Source organism: Aquila chrysaetos, chromosome 17 (assembly GCF_900496995.4).
Source record: "Aquila chrysaetos chrysaetos chromosome 17, bAquChr1.4, whole genome shotgun sequence".
In the NCBI taxonomy this organism is placed as follows: Eukaryota; Metazoa; Chordata; class Aves; order Accipitriformes; family Accipitridae; genus Aquila; species Aquila chrysaetos.
This window is the reverse complement of record NC_044020.1, coordinates 1,581,740-1,600,321: the sequence shown is the minus strand read 5'-3', so window position 1 is coordinate 1,600,321 and position 18,582 is coordinate 1,581,740. Positions and strand designations below refer to the sequence as shown.

At 44.5% G+C, this 18,582-nt stretch overlaps 1 protein-coding gene across 1 annotated transcript in view; it reads left to right on the top strand.

Moving 5' to 3' along the window:
* CACNA1I (calcium voltage-gated channel subunit alpha1 I) overlaps positions 1-18,582 on the top strand; it is a 172,771-nt gene that overhangs the window by 71,782 nt on the left and 82,407 nt on the right. Inside the window, 2 exon segments of the mRNA XM_030041229.1 lie at positions 9,501-9,612; positions 10,347-10,480. Of these exon segments, the coding sequence (XP_029897089.1) occupies positions 9,501-9,612; positions 10,347-10,480 (246 nt within the window).

Sequence of the window (18,582 nt, the reverse complement as noted above, 5' to 3'; positions counted from 1 at the left end):
GCAAGAAAAAGGAGCAGGAATGGGAAGACAGTGAGTGTTTTGTGGGCTTTAGACCTTCAGTGCTGGTGAGGCTTCTTCTACCCGTTTTCCTTTTCAGGGGAATGGCTTCTTATTCAAAGACAGATGTTTCCACCATTGCTTTGTATTTGCTGTAAAGTAGTAGGGGAGAAAAACAACCCTCAAAAGCAACACCCAGGATCCGCATCTGTCTGTCCTCCATGTGTCTGTGCTGTATTCCTGGGGAGTGCAAGGCAGCTGCATAGCGCCTGTTTCAGGAGGTTCATTGGAATATCCTCTTCATGACCCACAGACTGTTTCCCAGGGTCCACTAAGCCTGAAACCCACAACAAGAGGACAAAACCCACACCTGTAAAGCACCAGAAAGTTAAGATGAGAAGACATCCCTTTACTGGGTAGGTGAAGTTGTGCTGGAAATGGAAGGAAGCTTTAGACTTTGCTTGGCACTTTGCAGCCAACTTTCCCCCCTTCATGTGTGCCCTCCTTTCACCTCTTTGCATTTGTGATCTACCAGAGAGCTCATCTGGTAGGCTTGAGGGGCACAATGTGGTCTCACCACAATCAATGGGAAGCAGGGATCTGTATGCTGTAAAAGGTCCTACAAAATGTTCTTGTGCATCCTTAAGGGCCTGCATGTCTTCCAAAACCTTGTCCTTTGTTCCTGGTTCCTGAAGAAACATTTATTCCCTTCTTTGTGCTGTTTGATTCCAAACGCTTAAGCATTTCTTTCCACTAGAGTGGGGTAAGGAGAGCTCTAGAAAGCAAAAGAGAAAGAGGCCAAGGCAGAAATAAAAAACTGAAAACAAACCAGAAAATATTAGGAGCAGTTAAGGAGAGGGGAAAAAGCAATGCCTTCCACTTTTTTAAAATTGTTTTGCTTTCCCTGCCCTCCCAAATCCATCACTGCTAGTTCTTTCCTTTTCCCTTTCTTGAAGTTGAGTCACACAGACACTGCTATTATAGTGCTATATTTATTTGGTGGATATGTCTAGTGGACCCATCCAAGATAAGGACCCCATTCAAACCTATCATGACACGAAGGCCAAAGAAGGGACTGCAGTACTGCTGAACATGGCAGGACTGTTACATCAGTTTGACAGGTGCTGGGGAAGACTTACACAACTTTGGATGGTGTTTCTGGGAGACAGGGCAATGCAGCACAGAAGCAGAGAGGGAGGATTTGGAGAGATTTTTATTTTTCTTGCAAAGCACTTCATGTTTTTACACTTTGGAAGGAAATTTCTACCAAGTAAGCTTGACCTCATCCAGATTAAATCAGATAAAAAGCCAATCCCTCCCTTGCCCCCTGTGGCTCAGGCTTTGGTTTGAGAATGGTGACTCCACCAGCCTCTTTTCACTTACTGGGGTCACGCATGATGGCAGCCCTGTATCGGAGCATTCAGCTGCCCTTTCAAATTCAGTTTTTGTTGCTCTGGAGCACATTGCTAATTCAAATCACTCCTGGACTGCAAATGCCTTTCTGCCTTGACCTGCCAAGTTCAGGTCTTCTCTGGAGCAGAGGTCCAACTGAGTGCAAAACCAAAGATTAACTCTTGTAAGATCCCTACTTTGCCACTGATGTCAGTAGGGAATTGCCTCCACAAAGTGAAATACCAGTAAGCAGCAAGAGCTTTACAGTTCGGTTCCCGGTTTTGTGGTTCAGGGGGTTTCCTCTGGAGGGCATTCCCTCGTGCCTGTTACCCCTACGGCTCCGTCTGCAGCAGGAAGCAGCTGCTGAACCTGCCACTTTGACTAGGAGATTTTGGAGCAAAATTCTTTTCAACTGTCCTGTAGCACAATAATGTTCCAAGCTGCAGTCCTATCACCTCATGCTGTGACCTTGTTGAAGCTCCTAATGTGAAGCCGGGTCAGGTTTTGGACGGCAGACTCTAAGGCAGAGCCAGAATGCTGCAGGAGGCACCATTTGGGAGTCAGCAGGAGGTGCGATTCCTCAAGTCAGTCCTGAACTGATCCCACAGCATGGTGGAGTATTGCTTTGCTGGCAAGTAACACATGCAGCCGCAGTCCCAGCCATCTGAGATATTAAAAAGCTCTTTCTCCAGGAACAGTCATTACCTCTAATACCCTGCTCAAGTTTGAATTTGGGTAATTACTTTCTTCTGACCTAAAAAAAGATTCTTGGGTGTTTGGTTTTTTTCTAGATACTATATTTTTTTCATGCTTCCTATGGTAAACAGCTTTGTAGGAATGTTACACACTGTTAAACAGATGCTTTGTTGCACCCTGAAAGCTAGATGCAATTTGGAGGTGGGTCATTATCAGTAGAGAAGCTCTGGGGCCCAGCTGCTATGGGCAGGATGTAATCATTAATAGTAGGGCTGTGTAGCAGCATGGATGAAGATGCATGATATCTGTGAGATATTTGAATAATTAGCAGTGGGATCTGCACACCTCTTCTGAAGAAAACACCAGGTTGCTTTAAAAGACCAATGTGTATCCATCCAGGTGGTGTGACAGCCAGCCAGAATTCTTGGCATAACTCGTGCTGGCTTTAGGACTGACAGGCTCTCCTGTGGTTGCTGTGGTGAAGAGCATCGTAAAGAAGCCTTGCTTTCTCTCTGCAGCCTCCCGTTTGATTAAAGGCCTTCTCTGGCCTGTTGTGGCCCTACAGTAGGTCAGAGCTCTCTTGCTGGCTTCCTATTTCTGGAATATCTGAAGACTTGTCTCATTGCATTAATACCTCTGTCTATTTGCTCTTCAGATTCCTTCTTAGCCTCTTAATCCCCATTGTATGTTTTTCCTGCCAGAGGTTAAATTTCTTTCTATTAGTTTTGGTTTTACTGGACTTGAGAGTTTAATGGATGCAATTAGCAGGTCTGAATAAATCACTGTGGAAAGAGTTTTAAGAAATGAGAGATTTGCTTAATTTTGTTTCTGTAATAAAAACTAAAAAAAAAAACAAACGCAAAAACAACTTTCCAAAAGCTGTCTTCAACGCTCACCTAACTCCCCAGGGGGATATGATGTAGTGTACAAGATACAACTGACCTAGTTCTCGTTAGTATCTAAGCTAAATCTGAATTTGATCTATTCAGCCAAAAGCCTGTGTGAGCAGACCTGGGAAGTTAGACCAATCAGAGAGGCTGACCTATGGTGCTTTGTTTTATTGGTGTTTATCTGATTTAATATGAATACAACTGAGTCTTTTTCTTTTCTAATGATCTGTTCTTGATGTAAAGTCCCTTCCAAAGGGCAGAAACATGGAAATATTGCCAAGCATTTAAAATCTCTCTACTGCCTCCCTTTTCTATAGTTTCTTGTCCTGCCTCCTAGTAACACCATTACCAGTCATGTAAGTCTTCCCTAGTGCCTCTCAAATCAATGTATCAGTCCTGCCGTGTTTGGCAGTACTGCAGTCCTTTCCTTGGCATCAATATTGTGAAAGACTTGAAAACCTTAGCGATGCATATATTGGCTGTCTAAAGTTCAGGTCCTCCTCTTCCGCGAGAAGAACGTATAAATGATGATGTGATAGAAGCAAACATGTACAAGAGATTGCATGACCTGGGAACACCTGGAGCATGTTGACCATGAGGGCTTGCGAAAAGGCTTTATAAATTGCCCTCTATGGCTTGGCCACGATGAAATCCCAGCATCACAATGCTGGGTGTTGGCATTTAATTCCCAATTGACTCAGAACTCAAAAAAAAAGAGAGTTCTAAGTCAGGTCAAAAAACACAACCTTTTTTCTGTAATGTTGAAACATTTCTTTGCACTAAAAAAGACAAAGAAGAAATGTTTCAGCCTTACCAAAATAGGATTGTTAAAGCTTTTTGTTCTGAGAAATGTTTTGATTGTTTTGATCTATTTGAACACAAAACGCATTTTGAGATGTATTTTCCTTTGAGTGAACATCAGGTGTTACATTCAACTTTTTCTAGTGGGTTAGCTTAGCTGATTGAGGCTGAAGAGAAAGAACCCTGTTGCTTCTGTCAGCTTCTTTTGTGGGAAAAGACCATGAAAGTCCTATGCATCAGCATAGAAGGAAAAAAAAAAAAGTGAGTGGGGGTAAGAAAAAAGTGGTGGTGGTGGGGAGAAGAAACTCACCTGTGAGGGCATCTGCAAAAGCCAACAGCAGTGAGGGACAGAGAAAATAAGCAGTTCTTTTCCTGGAGCTACTTGTTTCTCTGACCTTCACAACACGCATCACTCCTTCCATTATAAATGAAACATTAACTGTCTTGCTGCAGTTACAGCATCCTACCAGCTTCTTGCAGGAGGGTCCCAAAGCAGGGGAGGAAAGTAAGGAGCGAACGTGGCACTGTCCTTAACTTATTTCAAAAGGAGGGAAAGAAAATGCGATCACCACAAACTGGAATCGCAGCGTGCAGCCATTTAGGTGGTGGGAAGCATGGTGGGATGAGAGGTAGGTGGAGAGGAGCCCGAGGGGGAAGCAGAGAGGAGCGATCGCGCGGAGGTGATGTCTCGCCTGCAGCTGTGCCTGCCTGGCGCTGCTCCGAGGTGGGAGGTCACAAGGAGCTGTGTGCAGGGCGGCTGGTGTTTGGGGTGCATTGCGCGGGGCTCCGTGTTTGCAGTTCAGTCACTGAACTGCGCTACCGCAGCAGGACCTTCTCTCTGTTTTGGGGCAGGAACAGGTGCTGCTGTGACCAGCTACGCCCCAGCGCTGGCTTTTCCCCCTTGCTGGAAGTGCTTTGTAGCCAAGGCATTTCTACTGCAGGTTAAACAGGTCTGAGAGATTCAAGATGTGAATTGGCACAAGGCATACCGTAGGAGGGGTTTGGAGATAGCGACAGGAAAGACCGAGGGATTGTCATGCTTGTAAAGCTTATATATTTTCTGTGCTGTTAGGAGCGCCAGCCACTGGGGAGCTCTTTGTGCCTGGTGTACTTACTCTTCAGCTGATGATGGAGGAGGAAGAGGAGATGAGACCCCAAAGCGTTGTTTTGTTTTGCTCTGATGTATTTTTGTCAGTGGTAAAAAGCAGAGATTGAGGCTGATCCCAAGAACATGAAGTGGTACCTGGTTTTCCAGGTGCAAGCTATTTACAGCTCCACTACAGCATACCTTGCTTCTGCTATTTGTCATTCAGGAATTGAGCCCAAAAGCTTTGCCTGTACCCCATTACCTGTTTCTAACAATTACCTGTTTCTAACATCATCTCGCATTATACAGTCATGTTATCAAGCACTACTGCAACACATCCAGCTCTCAAACACCTGTAGATCTCCTTAAGGGTCCTGTAACTTGTGGCTTTTGGCCCTGAATCCATCTCAGATGGTTTGGGGTGGATGATGGTTCTTTCTTGGTGTGTGCTGGTGATGCACGTCCCCCTTGAGTCATTCCCCATCCTGGACTTGTCATGTCCCTTGGAGAACATGATGGAGGGTCGATGGACACATGGTGGCTGCCCCTGGCCAGCAGCTGGCCGGGCCCTGCTCAGGGTGTGGAGGGACAAGGATGGGACCCATCAGCAAAGCAAATTGTCACTGCCACAGACAGGCACCAGCTATAGAACCAGTACAGGGAAATGTGGTTTAGGCCAAACATAATTAACCTAGATATGGGTCTTGATGCCACAAGACGGTGCTGAAGCCAAGAGCTTAACAGGACTTTTACAAGGAGACAGTTATGTGGATAAAGAGAACAGCCCATAGTTAAAGGAGTCAGGAAACCTTTCTCCTTTACTGTTTTTTTTGTTTTTCAAATGAGCACCATGACTCCTTTATCTGTAAGGGCTTGAATCAACTGTGAACTGTCACCATTAGGACAAAAACCTCCCTGTAAGGGCAAGTTATTACATAGTGGATTGCTGTGAGTTTTCTGGTACCTTCCTCTGAAGCATCTTGTGTCCAAGAGAGAGAAGCTGACCCTTGGCAGAAATGCCTGGGTGGTCTTTTAGTTTCCAAAACCTGTTGGAGGTCCCAGACCTTGCTGGAAAAGGTGTTGGGAGTGGGGCCGTGGGAAGGGAGAGCAGTGGTGAGGAAGGGCTGGGGTATGGGGGGGCGAGCATGTACATGGGTTCACTTGTAATTAGGAGACTTGAACTTTGAAAGAAGTTAATAATGAAACTTCTGACTGAATGATGCAGATTGTGAAGACCGGCTTTGTCAGTAGCCGAAATTAATTACAGGCTCAGGCACAGGGAAAAGGAGGGGGTGAAGGATGCGGGGAGGGGGAGGCATCACCGAAAGAAAGATGATAAACCTGGCTGCAGGCTGTTGCTGTGGTGACGGGAGGCAGTCGCTGTGGTTGACAGCGGTGACACATTGAAGGCAGCAGGTACTTCTAATTACCCCCTCCACCGACCCAAGCAGGCAGCAACCCCTCCTGACTCGGGGCAGGAGATGCTCCGTTTTTCTCTTCGCACTTTCTTCCTCTCTCCGCTGCAGGTTGGATGTGCCTTTTCAGGTTCCCTGCCTGTTCTGAAAGGAAAACCATGGGACGGCAGCTTTTCCTAATGTCATTTTAATAGCTCGGGAGCAGCCAGCGATTCAGCGGCGTCCTCAGGAAGCCTGAACACTGCTGGCAAACTTTCAGAGAGCTGGTGTCCAAAAAGCAGGGGAGGAGAAATCGAGTGCAGTCGGCCACAGCTTTTTAAGCAAGAAGATGAGGGCCTTGCACATCTGGCCCAAATTGCAATGTCTTTGGGAGCGCTCGCCGTGGCTGGCCAGGTCTTGTGCTTTGGGGTCGCGCCGGCTGCCTGAAGGCACCCTGCCATGGTCTGCGGGGGCACCGCAAAGGGAATGAGAGGAGCAAAGGGAGCACAGGACCATCCTGACCACCCGTGCGTTGCTGCTGCCCAAGCATGTGCACAAACGTAGATCTGCCTGAAATAAGCCTCTGACTTCGAGCCCCTTTGCCTAAATTCCCTGAGTTTGGCTGCAGTTGGAGAGTAGTACCTCCTGCCTCCGGGTGTCTTGTGTCATGTTTTCTGGATGTTTGCTGAAGAAAAAAACCTTGGCTTTTAAAACAATTTCAGCTTTTCATTTTTTACATATTGATTTCATCCAGGGCTGTTCTAAGCACTGGCTCTGTCTGTACCTCTCCTGTCTGCCTTATTATGCCTAGGGAGAGGGACTTTTGCAGCCGTTGGCTCAGCCCACGTCAAAACTCTTTTGGCCCCTTGAAGAGTGTCATTCAGCACTGATACCCCCTGTCATGGCTTTGCTGGTGCTGCCTTTCCAGTAGCTGTCAAGGCATCTGCTGCAAAATGGAGAGGCTGAGATTGCTGGGATGGCTCAGCCTGGAGAAGAGAAGGCTCAGGGGGATCTTATCCATGTGTATAAATACCCGATGGGACGAGTGAAGGAGACAGACTGCTCAGTGGTGCCCAGTGACAGGGCAAGAGGTAATGGGCACAGCCTGAAACATGGAATATCCTATTTAAATGTAAGAAAACACTGTGTAGATAGTCAAACAATGGAGCAGATTGCCTAGAGAAGTTCTGGTGTCTCTATCCTTGGAGATACTCAAAACCCAACTGGAAGCGACCCTGAGTGATCTGCTGTAGTTGATGCTACTTTGAGCGGGGGGGTTGGACAAGATGACCTCCAGAGGCCTCTCCCAACCTCAACAGTTCTGTGGTTCTGTAATTCTGTGAAAGATGATGCTGAACAGATTTTGAAAAGTCCAGAAGAGAATTGCAGTCTTACCTGTAAAGCCTGTGGGAGCTACTGGAAACCTCTCCAATTGCTTTCCTGGGCTTTGGATCAGATCATTAAAGAAACATGTAAGAGAGAGAAGGGTGGAAAGTTCAAGTTGTGTTGTGTAGACCTCTGAGGGCAAACATTTTATTTGTGCCCTTTTGGTGTTTTCCTCTTGGAAAAGGCTTCTGGTTTTGAAGCCTACATCAAGGGTGGGCTCTATGTGCATTACTTTGTACAGCACTTGGGATTATCTTAGTGAGGGGTAGTGATAACACATTCTTGAAATCACCTCATAGTATGATTGGCACAGTAGAGCTGGTGCCCTGCTCTTGTCTGATTTTTGCAACTGAAGGTAGCTCACCAAAAACCAGGTGGAGAAGAGAAAGAATTAGTAATCTTCTAGATCAGATTGTGTGGGCTAGTCATGAATCACTGTCAGAGAATGAGCATGGAAGAGTTGCTCAGAACAAACCATAGATGTTGAGTATCTTTCAGAAGTGACCAGAGATACAGGCCACTGTTTTGGATTCAGTTCTGCAAGGACTGAAAATGGGCACACTCAGTGGGTTGTATGCTAAATGGATAATTTCTTGGTTCTGTTATTTTAAATAATAATAAAAAAATTGTCTGAACATGGAAACTGAGCGGATATGTTTGTGAGGTGTGTTAAAATACCCAAGAAGGACAGTTCTGCCAGAGGTTGGAGGTCCATTCTCGTTAGATCTACATCGCTGCTTTGCAATGCAAATGCTGGAAAGATATCACAGAAACATGCCCACTTTTAGAGCTGAAATACTGTAAATGAGTTCTTGGATAAGTGTGTATCAGGTCTTAAGACTCCTTCAGGAGGAGAGGCGATGGTGAAGAGCAGGCAGGTAGAGGGTGTGGAGAGCGTAGATAAGGTCACACAAATACACCATTTTTATCTTCTTCTCTAATATACAAATGAAGTGGCACTTGATGAAATTAAAAGGCAACAAATTAAAAATAAATAGGAGGAAACAATTTTTAATGTAAAGTATAATTAGCCAATGTAGCTTATGGCTGCCAACTATTATCGAAGCAGATATTTTAGTAAGATTATCAACAAAGGATTCAAATGAATAAGCAAAGCATCTGTACGGACACCAGTGTAGTTGAGAAAACAATTATAAGGGCTATCAATCCTCATGCTTTAGGGCATAAACAGATCACCAGCTGGGGTCAGAAATGCAATTTCCCCCCATGGTTATTGAATAACTTAATTAGGCACATTGTGGAGTTTTATCCAGCATGGGTCACTGCTGGAAGCAGAGTTAACAGATTAGATGGACCATTGACCTGTTCTAACATGGCAACTCTTTATCTCCAAGTTCCTCTTAGAAGGGAATAGGGAGACTTCTAGCCTTGTGTTGTACCCCCTTCCCAGAAGGGCAGCAATTGCTAGGCTCACATAGAGATCCAGCTGTCCATTTTGATTTAGATTCCTAGATCATGGAGATCTCTGCTACATTTGAGTATAGGCCACCTTGGAAAGTCTCTTCCATATATTTGGAAGATTCAGTAAGCCAACAAGGAAAGGGACTTGACAAACCAACAGGAGAGGAGTGAGCATGTGTTTAACTATGGCAATGATTTGACTTGCATAAATACCTTAGGCTTTTGTGCTACCTCTACTTTCCCCTTTTCAAAAGAGTTTTGGCTTAATCTGGGAGTGGAGTAGTGAGGAACTAAGGGGAAAAAACCATAAGAATGTAATAAATCAGCCTACCAGCAGTTATTTCCCTTAATCTTCCTATTTTGTCATCCCAAGCCTAGAGCAAGCTTATCTCAGCCATGATGCTTTTACAGAAGTTTTCCTTGACTCTTTTCCACCTGGTTTGAGTGTGTCAGCATGATGGTGATTTTGTTAAACTGCGTTACCCTGGGGATGTACCAGCCTTGTGAGGATATGGACTGCCTTTCTGACAGGTGGAAAATCTTACAGGTAAGCAGACTTCCTTCTTGTTGTGATGGTGCCTCAGTCCAAGTCAGAAGTTTTCACGCATGCTTTCCTTCAGCGTGTGGGTAACACCTTCCTAGACAGGTGGGCAAGAATGTCCCTGGCAGTAAGCTATCCTGTTGTAAAATGGCAAGAACTTGCTTTGAGAAGGGGATTGGGGTGAGACACAGATAACGAATGAAGTCTACTTGTGACCGTGCAATACAGAACAGCTGCTAACCTTCCTGATCCTGTGCGTAAGCAGGGGTTTCCTGACATAGACAGCTACAAGATGCATAGCTCAGAGGTAAGCTAGGGAGAAATAACTAAGGCTACAACATCCAGGCAGGAGACAATAGCAGCCCCCAATGCATTTGCTACTCTGTTGAGGAGCAAAGGTACTACTGAGTCCACAGGTAATGTGGCATTCAGGATGCCCAAAGGGAGAAGAAATAAAAGATATGCCAAGAAGGGCCATGGGTACATCCAGCCTGTGAATGTACTAGCTGTACTTGCTGCTTCCCCAAAGAGAAGGTGACAGCAAAGGTTGTCATCTATAGTGTTGCTGAGGCTGTGATGTTCAGATATCTGAAGCCTCCATCTGTGATTGGTATGTGCTGTCCAAGCTGTGTGTGAAGCTGCACTATGTCCTCAGCTGAGCCATTTATCTCACATTCTGTGTTTTAAAGTCCAAGGCCAAGAATGCTTATCAGATGTGCTCTTGGGTTTCTGTTTGGCAGGTATTTGATGATTTCATCTTTATCTTCTTTGCTATGGAAATGGTCTTAAAGATGGTGGCCCTGGGGATCTTTGGCAAGAAGTGTTACCTTGGAGATACCTGGAACCGCCTGGATTTCTTCATTGTCATGGCTGGGTAGGTCAATAGTTTCTGGGTTTATTTATTCTGTGTTTGCTAGAGTCTTGCATGGAACAGAAATGACGTAACTGAGGGGAAAGTTTCCACTCTGGTGCTATTCCAGTACATCTGCTGAACTGGAATCAGACGTGCCAGGGTTAGCAGTCTATGGAAGAAACAGGAGACAAGGTAGCTTAGCTCCCCAGCTGATGTGCAGCCATCTATCATGCACAACTTCAGAGGAGGGTGTTCGTTTGTACCAGCTGAAGAGCTAGCTCAGAAGCTTGCTTTTTTTTTTTTTTTTTTAAAATGTATGAGTGGAAGAGGTGTAACCTTTACCAAAACCAAGCTAGCTTCTCTGTTTCCAGCAGCAGTGTTTCAAAGGTAGAAATGTCATTTTTGTTACTCTGGGCTTTTTGTCTCTGTATTGCACTGGCCTTACCCCCAGTACTATTGGGACAAGCTGACATTTGAGTGTTTTTAACAACAAAGTTGCTATGGTGAAGCTCTGATTTCCCCTCTGCATGTAGGAAGTGGAAAGTCTACCAGGATTTGCCTATTTAATCACAGCAAAATGTCCATCTCTGATACCAGTGGGCATGTGCTCTTCTGGAATTTGTCCATTTTCAATTAGATTGCCTTGTGGCACAGTAAAAAAAAAAAAGTCAGAAATAAATGTGTAATATTGCTGTTCTCCCAGCAAGCTAGTGAACGTCTTTTCAGAGAGAAACCCCCACTTTCCTCTTCTTCCCAGCAAGGAATTACCCACGTTCGTCACCTGGAAGTGTGTGTATTACTGACTGAGCCAGCAGCAAGTTCAAGCTCACTTTGCAGAGTTTTCCCCTGCGGTGCGGAGCAGCACTGTCTTTATATTTGCTTTTGACACAGTTCTTCTACAGCAAGACTTGAAAGTCATTCCCTCTGGAGGGGCATATAATTGTTTGCTTCTGGGGGAAGCAGAGACTTTCAAACTCAGTTCAGTTGTAAAAGTTTGAAGGCTGATCCGTGGCCAGCTTGTGCATGAAAGGAGGACAGGCAGATGAAAGCTGTAGCTTTTTCTAAATTAATTTAACATGAGTGAGATGGGAAGACCTTTCTTGTGGCTGAGCTTGCTGTGATTACCATCTGATTTAAAATGCCCTGGCATGGGGACTGAGAGTTCATCAGGAAAGGCTAAGTTAAAGCGCTTGGCACATGGTGGTGAGAAAAGCCAGATCATTGTATTTTCTAGCCTGAGCTCCTGGTGGCAAAATTGCTGGTTACTGGATGCAGGGAAAGCAAGACCCTACCACAGCAGCCTTTGCGGAGGAAAGGGAAGAACGGGTGTGTTTGAAAGGGGGACCTTGGAGCCCATGGTGCTCCTCTGTGAGGGTGATGTGCTGCGGTGTGCTGGGAGGAAGGCTCTGCTCTGGGTGGGCACAAGATTGCTGGTGTATGGGGTAAAAGGCTTGGGAACTGGGGGTCTTGCTCTACCTGGTGTCCCTGCAAGCATGGTATGTGGAGTGGTGCTATCTGGAGAGATGAAGAAATCAATAGGGTAATGCTAAATGAAAGAGAGTGAGCTCAAGTGCTTACTCCATGCAGGAAGCAAGTGAATTCCATGCTACCTAGATGAGAAGGGAGTAAACCCCATTTACGTGTTTCCTTCTGTCGCCATTGCTGGCAGAAATTTGAGGAGAGAGTGAGTCTTTTGTGCATCTGATAGCAGTACTAGGAAAAAAGCCCATATCTGAACTCCTTTCAATGCTAAGGAGACAGAATCAACTCCTTAGATATAAAATAATCAGCGTGGAGGACTTTTCATTTCAGGTCCAAAACTAAAAGAAATTTGTTTCCTCATTTCTATACAATTCTCCTCATGAGGTGTCAGGCTGAAATGATAGTAATCTCATTAGAATATCTGATCTCAAAAGACTTCTGCTAAAGAAAGATTTTTCCATTTAGTTATATAGGACTAATGACTATATAATGTATTTCAAGTTATAAAAGCTTGTGGTTATTAATTCATTATTCTTTGAAATTCATTAAATTTGTCTGCACTGTTTAAATCAAATCCAAGGCTCAAACTTGCCCTTACATACAGACTGTAGGCTTTTATTTAACCTAAGATTTAAGCCCCAAGCTTTATCCTGATTGGTCCCACGCCTGGATCATGGCTTCAGCTTGCTCTGGGTCCAGATGCTGCCTTAGACTTCTGACTAAGAGAAGACATCCTGCTTCAGGTCTTGTGTGTTTTCTCCATGCCAGTGAGTTAGATCCCAATCAGAGGCTAATCAGTTTTCTCTAAGGGCCTTCTCCTTTTCATAGTCCTGGACTTTCATTGCCTGCAAGGCAGGTCATAAATTTGCCTCTCAAGAAAACGCCTGTGATGTTGGGAAGTATTGCACTGCATAGAAGACTTGCAGCTTCTCTCAATTTCAAGAACAAGGACTGTACTTCCCATCCCCTTCTTTCCCCTTCTCCCTTTCCAAATAAACACCAATGAAGCAGCAAAGGTTGGAAGAATAAACTGTAGCATGGAAAAGCAAAATGCAGGCGAGGGACTGTTTTGTCGGGTGTTCCTGGGCAGCTGAGGTACCTCCATCTGGCTAGCTGTATGACAGCATGTTTCATCAAAGAGCATAATGACTATTTGCTGCTATTGCCCCAGACGGTGTTTTGGTTACATAAACCATGTATTCGGGCATTCATTTGTAGTTTTCTCCTCACTTCCTTGGAAAGCCAGAAGCTATAGTTTTAGTTAGCTGAATTCCCTCATGTGCCCCTGCCCTGCTTGCCCCTGCACCCCACGCAACCCAGCAGCTCAAGGAGGAAGACTCCATTGTCACTAAAAATGTTCCGTTTCCATGGCAATAGGAGCTGACATCACCAGAACTTTCTCCCCCCTCGCACACTCCCTCCCCCAACCATCTTCAACATGTTTTTTTCAGAAAGGATTAGAAAAAACCCCAAACAAGAGTCCTAAGTCAACACTTCCCATTGTTCCCCTCAGAGCTCCTAAAACCCAGCAAGGTAATTTGGGTTGAAGACTGCTGATGCCCTTGCGCGCACAAGCAACGAAGGCTGCAGATTCAGCTTGTCAGTGCTCCAGTTCCCAACTGCTCACTGGCAGCAGGAGGTTGCAAGTTCCCAGACGTTTCAAGCAGACTGTGCTTGTCACCAGCTGTCCTGGTGGGAGTCCCTTTTCCCCAGCGTTTGTGATTAGGTCTTGTCTGTCGTCATTTGTTTCCCACAGTGATGGGTGCATTTGGAGAGCTTGATCTGAGGCAACTTCAGAGGGCAGCCTCCTGAAGTTGAGAGCCTACTACGTTTTGAAAGTTGAGATAATGGCAACACTAATCGTATTGGAAATGTCAGCCAGTGTCTATATGTGCATGAATTTAGGAGAGTCACTTATTTCCAGGCTAACACTCAACTTTTCAAGCTAGGCAGTTCACTAGCAAAAAGTGAGCAATTTTTCCTGCTCGCTCTACTCTGTGAGACAGTTGTGTTCACATGCGGTTGGAGATGATGCCACTGTCCCTCTGGAAAGGGAGATGTCCCTTTACATGAGTCTGTCCTGAGGGTCCCTGGGAAAGGAGTGAATTTGTGCAACCTACCTGGCATTGGGGGTATTAATTCCACTAAGGGTGTGGTTGTTCTGCTTTTCTTGAGCCAAGTACCGTAATTAATGATCTGTGGTGGGAATTATATCTGTCTGTGCCCTCTTCTGTGGCATCCCCACGACATGATCTGGTACGCAATTTACTTGAGTAAATGGGTAGGTAGGTTAAGGGGGAGAGGGCTTCACTACATGGCTGGGGGGATGATCGTGATTACAAGTATGTGCCCAGAATACGTCCAAAATCTTTCCTTAACTACTTGCTGCGTGGAGTCCAATGGCTGAGGAGAGGCTGGTCTATCTTTCAGAGAATGCCCCATCTTTGCCTCTCTCCATTATCACACTGGAGTTTGCCATGTAGATCTCATAAGCTGTGGTCAAATCCCATCCTGACCTTGCCTTTGATGAGAAGAACGGCATGACTTGTATATTTTGGCATTTTGAGATATACTTGCAGTATTTTTTAACAGCTTTTAAAAGTGGTGGACGTCAGAACAAGACACAGTACTCTGTGCAGCTGCTTCAGTGCCTTCAGTAGTAATATCGTCTCTCTATTCCAGCCTGAAATTTCCTAGCTCCTACAGCCAAGTGTTGCAGTAGCCCATCTAATCAATCACAGCATCTCCCTATCAATTAATTCAGCTGCTTTCTCCATTGGCTCCAGGCTGGTTGGTTGGGGTTTTTTTCCCCTCTGTCTCCTCTTCTGAAGAGAGAAAATCCCTTCCTATTAGTAGGAACAGAAAACTTTGTTCCCAGATGTATGCTGTTCCATTTGTTCATGCTGGAATGCATATTATTTGCATTTCCAAAGCAGTTCATACTGTTCTATATCGCTGACTTGTCCTCTTCATTTCTTTTCTGTTCTCCCAAAAATATGCTTCAACTGCAAAATCCATTAGTGATTTTTTTTTTTTAATTTTCTGCCAGGTTGTGATAAATAAATAAAGAACGGAGTGGCAAGAATTGTGCATTACAGAAGTACATCTGCTCACGAATGAGTCCCCATTTACTGTTGCATGTAAGGTTTATTACTTAGCCAGTTTTTCTTCAGCTAATATATGTCATCATGATTTCATATCACTCCAGCCATATCAACATAATTACTTGTGTGAACCGGACTTGTAATCTCATAAGAAATTATAGCACATTAGTTCGATGATGTCTATTTTTCCTTAAACCTGTGTTGATTATAGTTAATTTTATTATCCACCTTTAATCTATCAAAGCTGCGTATTGGCGATTTCATTACTGTGCTGTGATCAGCATCAGTCCAGTCAGCCTATTGAGATCACTGTGTTTCTAAAGTACTGGCACAACATCAGAATTTCTTTGACCCTTGGATGCTTTCCCAGTTTTCTGAGACTAATCAAAAATCATCAGTACTGGACCAAATCTTTTCTGGCCATCTCTTTTAAAACTCTTGGATATAAATTGTTCAGGCCTGCTTATCTTAGAATATTCCTATTTTCATTTTCTTTTTAGGCACAGCCTAAAGTACTTGATCACAGCTGGAGCTGAAACTAGCACATTATCATCTATGGTACACATACATCATCTGACCTCCCTCATAGAACTTATTTTTTAATTGAAGTTTTCTGCCTTTTTACACTGTTCGTGACAATTCTGTTTTCTTGTTCCAGTGATTAACTTGTACCATTTTATGTGCTTGTTCAATTCTCTAACAAATTTTCTACAATTTCCATCTCCTAATTTATATTCATTGGTATCAACTTCCACTCCATTGCTATTACATTGCTGCTTTTGCTTTCACTTATGTTGTGTTATCTTTTTAGCCCGTTCATCTTTCTTGTCTCTATTGAACCTTTTTGGATACCTGATAAATATTCCTAAACACCACTTGATTGTCATCCACAGTTCATGAATTAAAGTTGTTATCTGGACTGGTTTGACGCATGGCTGTTTCTGTGTGTTTTCAACTTCATGAATATGGCCTCTCTAATCCACCAAGTATATCTAGTACTGCTGATGACCTTATTTGATTTGTACATAACACATGTAATCAAGTAGTCCTTGCTTTAAGTTCTATGATACAAAAAAAAAAAAGAAAGCGCTTAATAGACAATCTCTGTATCTTCCATCCTTAAATGCAATTTTCTTTGAGTTGTAAGGCACATCACTGTAAATGCTGAGAAATTGCAAGGAAATACAGGTGTCACCAACACATGTTGCCCAAATTCAACTCTTGCAGATGGATAATGGGAGGGTTCTTCTCCTATGAATTACAGACCAATACCAAGAGAGTTAGCTAGTCAGCCTGTCTTTTAGCATGATCTGGACATAGAGGATCATAGATAATTTGGGTTGGAAAGGACCTTGTGAGGTCTCCAATCCAATCTTCTTGCTCAAATGAGGGCCAACAACAAACTCAGGTTAGGTCGCTCAGAGTTGTCCAGTCAAGTCTTGAAAACCACTACAGACAGAGACTGCACCGCCTCTCTGTGCCCCAGCCCCACTGCTGATTTATCTCTAACTAATCTGAACCTCCCTTCCATGCTTGGATTTATGTCTTTTTTGTCTTGTTCTCCTGCCATGCACCACTGTGAAGAGCCTGGCTTCATCTCCTTACTGACCTCCTTGTAGGTATCAAGGAACTGCTGTTGGGTCCTTCCAAAATTATCTTCTCTCCAGGTTGAACAAGCCCCCACACCTCAGCCTCTCCTCACAGGGCAAGTGCTCCAGCCCCTGAGCATCTTGGTGACCCTCCACTGAACTTGCTCCAGTTTATCAACATCTTTCCTTGTACTGGGGGGCCCAAAACTGAATGTGCTATTCTAGAGGTGGTCTACCAAGTGCAAAGGGCATAATCCCTTCCATCATCTAGTGGCTGCACTCCTGTTGGTGCAGCTTGGTATGCCATCAGCCTTCCTCAAGTGGTCCACGTGTCGCCTGCTGTCCGCCAGGACTTGCAGGTCCTTTTCAGCAGAGCCCACTACCCATCAGTCCTTAGGCAGTGGGTCAGTCCAGCGCAAGTGCAGGACCTTGCATTTTTCTGTTGGATTTCATGAGGCTCCTGTCAGCCCATTTCTCTAGCTGGGAGGAATTATCTACTTTATATGGCAGAAAATTAATCCATAAGTATTCATTTCCAAATTGTCACTGATTCCGTACTAGAAAATGCCATTTTTGACAGAGTGTGCTACTCCCCCTCCCTTTCTGTCCACTTGAGCCTCCCTAGCTAGGTTAAAATCCTTGATTTTAATATTCCTTTCATGCAGATCTTCCCACCAGGCCTTCTTAATGCCATTTAGGCTGTTTATGCTCGTAAAATGAACAATTCCTATTCTCTTTATTGCTCAGGCCCCTGGCACTGGTGTATAGACGATACCGTTTTTCTCCTCTTTACATCTTTTAGTGCCTTGATTAGTTTTGTTCTTGACATGGAGGCTTTAGAATTAACTTTTTTTCCTAATTTCGTCACTTTCCCCTTTAGTCTTTCATTTAACAGTCTCCTGACTGGTCTATCTCAGTTCCCTAAAAACTAGTTCTTCTTCTAATGAAATGCTGGTTAATATTTCTGCTTCTCGAGGGGTAACCCAGTGCTCTGCAAGTCTCCTGCCCTATGTGGCTGGCCAAGCTAGCAGTTCGTTACCAGATTCTGCCATCATCTCCTTTGCGTGTTGGCCAGGATGGGCCACTGAGGAGCTCAGCTTGAATATTTCTTGTCCATCTTCTTCAGAAATCGTCTATAACCTGTGGCATGTCATGATAAGAAAAACAATAAATTTCAAAATGCATCATCATGGGTAAATATTGTCCTGGAAATTTGAAAGCCTTCCTAAGTTTGCTTTTTTTATCTCGTTTCACTTCTAGTATGGCAGCACAGCTATCCTGATATCTTCATTTCTTTTCCAAAGCATCCTTTCCTTTCTGGCTAGTTATGCAGCCTTTGGAGAGGGTTTTCTGGCATCTTTGTACAGCTGGAGACCCCTTCTCGGGCATGCCTTATAGCCCTGTAGATTGAGCAGAATGTTTCTTCTCGTTCCCTGTGCCTTTCGGCTAGTCACTTCTTCAGGAGTCTTTTATGCAGCTTCCACACTGGGACCCTGGAAAGTATTGCTCTCTATTAACTGAAATAATTATTATTATTTGTATTTTCTCTGATAGTTATCTACTGTCCTTGATTTTTGCTTCCCCTAATTCCTGAGATATTGTGTCCTTTCTTCCATAAACCTGCAGTGATGCTGCTTCCTAAATCCATCCATCCAAGCTCTTTTCAAACCTGTGCAGCATCAGCATGCGTACCTCTGAACACCGATTCTCTCTGTACCGGGAAGCCACCAGTTTACACTTACAGCCCCAAATTCATCCCTCTGCATTTCAGCCCAGGGAAGGAGGCTGGAAGCTCTCTGAAGGATGAGAGGTACCAGTCCCTCCCAGCCTCAAACGCCCACCGTTCCCAGAAAACAAAATTGGTACCGCACAGTGCCCTTCCACGCGGGGAAGATGCCGCTTAGCCTGAAACACACCGGTTGGCCTTAATCTCCCAAGACGGGGAAGT